Raw genomic sequence first — 7,398 nt, forward strand, 5'->3', positions numbered from 1 at the left:
TTGGGCACAATGAATTGGCCATTGGCCTTGAACTATATTTATAACAGAAGAGTTCTACAAAGAGGAAACTCTATCTTAGCTAGAATCGTAGATAACAACCAACAAAGATAACAAACAAGATAACAAACAGATCTCATCTCATTAGGATAAAAATTATCCTAAACCTCTAAGGATAATTGTTATCCTGAGGATGGAGTCCTAAGGATATACACAACTGGGTATATTGGATATACTCTAATATACACAATGGGGGTAGCTTATCCCCAACCTTGGTGTAGGCAGGATTAATCCCAAGAATCCTGGCCCACTCCATAGCCCACTTTATCAACATTTTAGTAATTTAATTTTATCTCTTTAGTTACCAAAAAAAACCTTGCCTTGGGATTTTAGATTCGTAATGTAGTTTTTTAGCCCAATTTGGCTTCTACTCTCCACATCCACATTTGTATCAAGTCATGTGGCAGAAGGTTTTATTAAGTTGCCCATTGGGATTCACCCCAACCACATTTTATTACAGGTTCAACTAAGATATTGAAAAGACAAAAGATACCAGAAAATCTCTTAACTAATCAATAAGTATCATAAAAGTGGAAACCAATAAGGTGAGAGGGTTTTGATTGGTCAAAGCTCTTCCAATGTCATGTCTTTCTAGCAGCATAGATTTTCCCTTTTATCACTTTAGGCTACGCTTGTTTTAGGTATAAATTCAATTTTACACCTATGGAAATTATGAACTAGTTCAGTGATGAATGAAAATTAGAACCGGTTGTTTTTCAATATTTACACCTACCGTGTTTGGTTGTCAAGGCGTAAATTTTGATGAATTTTTTTTGTCATTATTTAAAATGCACATCGATGTTTGAAGCTAAAGATGAAATAATGGATTTGACCGGCTTGGACTGATATTTTCCCAGTGAGAAGCATTCACTTCTCGCCCATGTGAATCCCTTTGTAACTTTTACAATTAACTGAGTTACCGGGAGTAGTCAATGAGAAGTCATATGGAAGAGGAGAGATATCTGCATTCGACGAGTTGTTGTCAGCATCGTCAAGAAAGCTATTGAATATCAGTATATTGAGGAGGGGGGAGAAAGTAAAATGAACAAGCTTGGGGTGGAGGAAAAGGGAGATAGAATTTGACATGTAGCGGTTATGTCTACAAGGGCTAAGCTCTTTATTATCCAGTACATCCAACGATAGATTCTTCTGCAACGTTGGTACTAACGTTCCATATTAAGTTAGTGGTAGGCAAGTGATCCTAATCATAAATGCGGCTTCGGAGTGGGTTTCGCGAGGAGTGAAGAACTAAAAAGGATGAGATTAGAGCAGAGAAGAAAGAGAATAAAAGTAGAGTGGGAGAGAAAGCGAAAACAGAGGAGATGAGGAGAAGGTAGAGGAGAGAATAAGTAAAAGTTGAGATTTTTTTTTCTCCGACCTTTTTTTTGTTCATTGGTTTGGAAGAGTTTGACACTACAATCATTTTTCTGCTCTAAGGAGGGCATGAATCTAGAGTTTTCTTCCACTGAATCTAGCGATGAATGGATTGTTGAGGAGACAAAGGAGTAGCAATCTGAGGGATTCGCCTAGTTCAGATTTCTCCAATCTGTCTTTGGTACTGCTTCTACGACTTTTTTCTGTTCATTGGTTTGGGAGAGAATAGAATCCCGTATTGGATATTGCACAAAGAAGTAGCGACACTGGCAAGAGATAGAGCAAATGGAAAAATGGAGAAAAGAGATGTTAGAGTGAGAGGAGATTTACTTCGACAGTAGAAACGAGTAAGTTTTACATCGATAATTTTGATGTATTTTTACATCGGTTATCAATGTAAAAGAATTTCGGAATAGAGTTTTGCACCGATTTAAGGTATAAATATACACTCTACCCAAACACCTGCAAAATCAAATCGGGGTGTAAAGTTTACCCCGGTTTGATTTTACACCTCAAACAAACGCACACTTAGGAAAATTCAAGAAAATATATATATATATATATATATAGAACTTTAGTTTTGTTTGTTACATTTTGAGGGATTAAGTTTTCTGTAAGGGATAAATTCCAACTTATGTTGTTTAAGTCATTTGCTCTTATGTATTTGAATAGTGGACACATTTTCATTACAATTGTGTCAACCCAAAAAATGATGTCACTTCCATTTCGAATACTCCATTTGATACCTTTCATGACCAGATCCTCCTCTCAAGAGTTCCTTTCCAAGATATAGAGATTACTTTTTTAGGGATTGAGTGAAAGAAATTGTTTTTTTTTTCTTAATTATTACCCTTTATCCACTTTTACTCATAGGTTATCTTGTTGTTGAGAACTTTCCAACCAAGTTTTTCCATGCAGGCCATGTTTGTATCTTTTACAAATGCACAGGTTTCCCTACCATTTCCTTCCTTTTCCTACATTTTTGTTTCAAACCAAAACAGCCTTAATTAAGGTAAAAAAAGAAGGGAAAAGGGTCCTACCAATTGAAACGATCCTCGCAAACTAGTTCAGCTATGAGGCTTTGGAATATTACAATGTTTTATATAAAGTTTTAAATAACCAAAACCATACATTGTCCATAAATTAAATTTATTTTTTCAATCAAATTCTAATTTGTATAGTCATATATATTGATATCTTTGTAATTTATCTCTTTCTTCAAAATTACTTTTTATTAATTTTCTTATATTTGGACTTTTGGCATGTATATCAGAACACATAGAACATGTAGGGTACTTAGGATCTCCCACAAACAAGACTTACAACAGGCAATGACAATGAAACACAATCAGCAACCCGGACTCACTGATCGAGTCTATTAGCCTGCTGTACATTTCTTATTTGTAACAGACCGGAGTCCATGGAGTCAATGGACTGGCTCTAGATCGGATCCATCCAAATCAAAATCGAATAAATATTAGAAGAATCAAGAAAACATATTGAATTAGACCAGTCCATACTTAATGGTCCACAGTATTTATTGGATTGGATTGAATATAGACCATACATAATAGATACATATTTAATTGGACCAGACCAGATTTGGATTGTAACAAATCTAAATTGAAACCAATTTGAAGTTTTGGTCACAGATTGGACTGATCCAAAATGGTCCAAAGTATTCATCGGATTTGACTGGACCTGGTCAAATTATTTGTAATGGATTCATATTGGACCGGATCGGATTGGACCAAATTGACACGGGGCAGCCCTTATGTGAAACCAGGTCCATACAGCTCCTTTTATATCATTCTCCATTTCTTTTTATTTGAACTTTTCTTGATCAGATAGACAGAAATGGAGCAAAATGGAGGTATCCCGAGCACCCACATACACAAACATCACAAAAAAAGAAAAGAAAAGAGAATCAAATGCTTCACTAAATTGAAATTTTATTGAATAAAGAAGAAAGTACATGCTAGCTGCTACTCCGATTAAGGACCGGAGAGCTAGCGATGACATAGTTGTAAACATCCTGCGACTTACTAATTTAAAGGGTGTCCTGCCGGAAAATAGGATCATCACGAACCTAACGTACCAGGGATAGAGATAGAAAGACCGAACACGACTGCATTTGTGAATTGAAGTCGATAACTCGATTCAAGCTCGACCGAACCAGCAGCTTAAAAAGAAAAAGAGAGGCCAGGGATAATACTAGATTAGGACACCATCTTAATTATAGTCTATAGTCTATACTCTCTAAAACGGGACTAAATTAAGCCACCTTTCCTTTCCTATTTTGGTCTGGTTTGGTTGATCTCGATCTCACTTTCACATGAGTTTGAGTTTATTGTCCTTGCGACCGAGTTTGGAGAAGAAATAAGCCAGGAGAGCAAAGATTGCAGCGATGGAGCACATGAGCCATGACACCAGCAACTCCACCCAGTCTTTGACGCTTCTCTTCGGAGGGTGAGTCCTGTCCGACAGGATCAACGCCCTGTACATCGCCTCCGTCAGAGCATAAGCAGTGATGGGGTCCGCTTCATCTGGGAGGAAGCCGTGCTCGGTCAGGCACACAATATCGTAGGTCCCCGTCGTCTCTGATATCCCCAGAAACTTGCAGATCTTCACCCGCCCGTCGATCCTCTCCTCGGGGGATAGCTTGTCGCCATGCGTCAATATCAGGATTGGGTTCTCATCTGCATCCACCACCACACACGACAGGATGGAGATGGAATCATTTACATGCATCACACATATAGAAGCACTTGCCAGAGCTTGTCGTCTAGTCACAGATTAAGAGCTTTTAGCATGGAAAACATAAGACTCTATAAAGCCGCTCTCGTTGTTAACTGTTAACTCTGTCGCAACTTGGCAAAATATGTACGTACCAGAGAGTGTTTTCATGCATGGCTAGGTCGAGAATGCATCAGTATTGATCACAGAGAGTTTGCATGGCTGCATGGAATTGCATGGGCTACAAGTTACAGGGGTCAAACTATACGTACACAATCCGAGAAAGTTAATTGGGACCAATGATCCTTCCTACTGGCTCACGTTAATGGGGATATATAGTCGAGGAAGGGGACTCCTTATTTGAATGAAGGAGTTGCACTAAGAGTTGTTATTAGATTGGAAGATCCCAATGAAGCAGAGAAAGTGTAGCTAGTTGTGATCATCATTTTTTAGTAGTTAATTAATGTATGAGTTCTCATCTACGTTTGCTGCGATGACTGCACCGAAGATGCATGCACCAAGTTATCGACAAGAGACCCAAGAGAAGAGAAAAAAAAACAAAGATGAGGAGAGTAGCTTACTGCATTTCCTTATAGCTGGACAGTTGAAGAGAGTTTTCGTCGCTTCCATTGGCTTTAGGTCGCCTTTCTTCAATGCTTGGTAGATCTCTGCAATGTTCGCCACCACCATGACACAGTTTACTCTTCTCCTGGTGAACTTCGATGGTGATGCCATGGACCCAATTAATGGCTTTGACTCCTCGTCTGCTGACTTTTGACAGAGCTGGTGATGGTGAACCCCATCAGCCAACCACCCCGACAACCGCTCCAGACTCTCATCCACCCCATTGTAGTCCAAACCCCTCGAATCATACACGCAGAACCCACTACGCAGCGACCTCAGCACATTGTGTTCTTCCAAGAACGTAGTAGTGTAATTCGAAGTGTTTCCTAACAAGAAAATACCGATAATAATTAAAAAAAAAAAAAACACGTCAGTCTGACACCAAATGGAAGCTCGAAATAAAGGAGAGAGTGATCCAAATTTCACTCTCGGAGAGCTTACCGGAGGTATGAGCAAAAGGAATCAGTCCTGAGCGACCCAGAACGCTATACAAAAGGTTTACGAGGGAGCTTTTCCCGGAACCGGAGAAGCCCACCAAGAGAATCGTGACAACTGAGGGAACATCCATGTTTTCCTTCTTGATTCCGCCTATGGGTAGCCAAAAATCGCCAGAACGGTAGGCGAGAAGCTTATGTCGGAGGTCGTCGAGACCTTCGGGGGCAATTAAGGCGAGTCTCTCCATTTCTCTAAGGACTTTGACTCTGGGAGTGAGGTTGGAGAGGTTTGAGAGGTCGAGCTTGAGCTGGCCCTGGTCATTGAAGTGCTCGGCTGATCTCCACCAGCAGAAGGGCGACTTTGATGACTCGTTCTCATCTTCGTCGCTGAAGGAAATGTGGTTCCTCATCTTTTTCGGGGAGTTGGGGGGGAGTGCGAGAGTGAGGATGTTTTACTTTAAGCTCTGCAACGATACTGGATTACTGGGTGGTTGCTTGCATTTATTGGTTCTCCAGAGGCCTATATATAAGGTTAACATTATGGACTTTTCCTTGGTATACGGAGAAGCAGACGAGAGAGAGAGAGATTTAAAATAGGAAAAAATAAATAAAGAGATAAAGCATACATGGCGTCACACTCACACCGTTCGGAGGTTGATAACAGCTGAGCTGAAATGGCTGCACTGAATTGCTTATGGTTTATCCACAGAAAAAAAAAAAAAAATTGCTTACAGTTCATAACTCCAATGGGTAAGAGTCATCCCAAAATACTATTCAACAACTAAATCAGTTTGATTTCACCTTAATAAAGATCGAAATAATCACACCTGAGTTTGGTAAACTTTAACGTTTTTTTAGAACAAAAGATCAACTTGTTAACACTTCAACAGAAAATCACCCTTCGGTTACATGAGACCCACATAAATTAATCCAGATCTTAATTAACAGTAACACAGGACTCACTTAAACTATGACAATACTCAAATTTGTTAGACTACCCTTAGATGTGAAACTTATGTAAGTTGCAATCTGAGCTCATCCAATAAGCAATTCAGTTCTGCAAATTCAGCCGTTATCAAACGGCCCCTAGACTTAGCCACGTGGCCCCATGTTTCCTTCATTTTCTTTTTTGGGTTAAAATTAATTTTTTTCCCATGAAAATTCCACAAGTGGACAAACCAAATGACAAAGAGTGCTGGACCCAGCTGACCTGACCCTCCGGCGATGACTAAGTACTAAGTACGTAGTACTGCACCTTTCGAAAACGAGTGCACCATGGGATCCCAGTCGAGCCGGACAACGGCAGCGCTTTCCTTGCAGTTAGGGGAATGCCCCGTTTGCGAAGGACATTTAGGGCTTTGAGTGTGAGGAGGAAGCTGGGTGGAACCTGCTTTAATTCAACAACTTAGTAAAATTTCTCACTTAATTTAATTCTGCTTTCGGAACAACACCTATCTGAAGCCAACCCATCGCCTGATCTTCATCGGTTCATGTCTCCATTCGGTTGCTTCCACTTCGTACTTCATTTTCATCTGGAATGATACATCCTTCTGTTATTTCATGACTTGATACACTGGTAGCCAATCCTCAAATGTGACGTGATTCTTAGCTTATTCAATCCAGGAATGCAAACAAACAACGAGTTGATGCAACTCTTTGTGTTCTTTGCTTTACGGACATAACGGGAACATGTATTTTATGGGCGAGGTAGGTCCCGGACTAGGAGAACAAAGAGTTACACCAACTGATTGCTGATAGCATTCCTCGATTCAGTTATTTACAATCATAAGAAGAAGGTTCGTGTTGTTCTGTGCCTGTCTCCTGTGTGGAGACCACCTGGGTTGAAGGTTGAAACCTTCGTTTTAAGATCGATCATGTGTTTCAATGTTACATAGGTGAAGCTGCTTATCATCACCAAGATGGGTGAAGTTGTAATATATAGGAGCTTTGCATAATACAAGGAAAGACATTATCATTATATATTTACGGTTGTCAGACTTGTACCTCATGGTCGGACCAGTTCTCATAAGGATAAAGTTGATTAATGGTTTAACTAAGTGTATCTTTAATGTTTTAAAGTTGACTAATGCTACTAATAGAGGGTGATTCGGCCCGACCTCATAATAAGGGGACACGTGGACATAACCTGATATAAGTGATAACTCAGCATAAC

General features: G+C 39.7%; 1 protein-coding gene across 1 annotated transcript; it reads right to left on the reverse strand.

Annotated features, from left to right (window-relative positions):
* Positions 1–3,366: 3,366 nt before the first annotated feature.
* Positions 3,367–5,765, reverse strand: LOC104598850 (uncharacterized). The gene is made up of 3 exons (XM_010261099.3): positions 5,233–5,765; positions 4,749–5,117; positions 3,367–4,130 (listed from the first exon to the last, which is right to left on the reverse strand). The coding sequence occupies exons 1-3, from the start codon at positions 5,633–5,635 to the stop codon at positions 3,763–3,765; spliced, it is 1,140 nt and encodes a 379-aa protein (XP_010259401.1). The 5' UTR covers positions 5,636–5,765; the 3' UTR covers positions 3,367–3,762.
* Positions 5,766–7,398: the final 1,633 nt, after the last annotated feature.

This window comes from Nelumbo nucifera, chromosome 3, assembly GCF_055504915.1.
Source record: "Nelumbo nucifera cultivar China Antique chromosome 3, China Antique-T2T, whole genome shotgun sequence".
Taxonomy (NCBI): domain Eukaryota; kingdom Viridiplantae; phylum Streptophyta; class Magnoliopsida; order Proteales; family Nelumbonaceae; genus Nelumbo; species Nelumbo nucifera.

What these genes read in the sequence shown, in the direction of transcription:
- LOC104598850 (XM_010261099.3), bottom strand. Translation starts at nt 5,635, where the DNA reads ATGAGGAACCACATTTCCTTCAGCGACGAAGATGAGAACGAGTCATCA. An exon ending in TCCTTTTGCTCATACCTCCG is followed by an intron (nt 5,118 to 5,232) that starts GTAAGCTCTCCG and finishes TTTTCTTGTTAG; the next exon opens with GAAACACTTCGAATTACACT. An exon ending in TCCAGCTATAAGGAAATGCA is followed by an intron (nt 4,131 to 4,748) that starts GTAAGCTACTCT and finishes TGGTGGATGCAG; the next exon opens with ATGAGAACCCAATCCTGATA.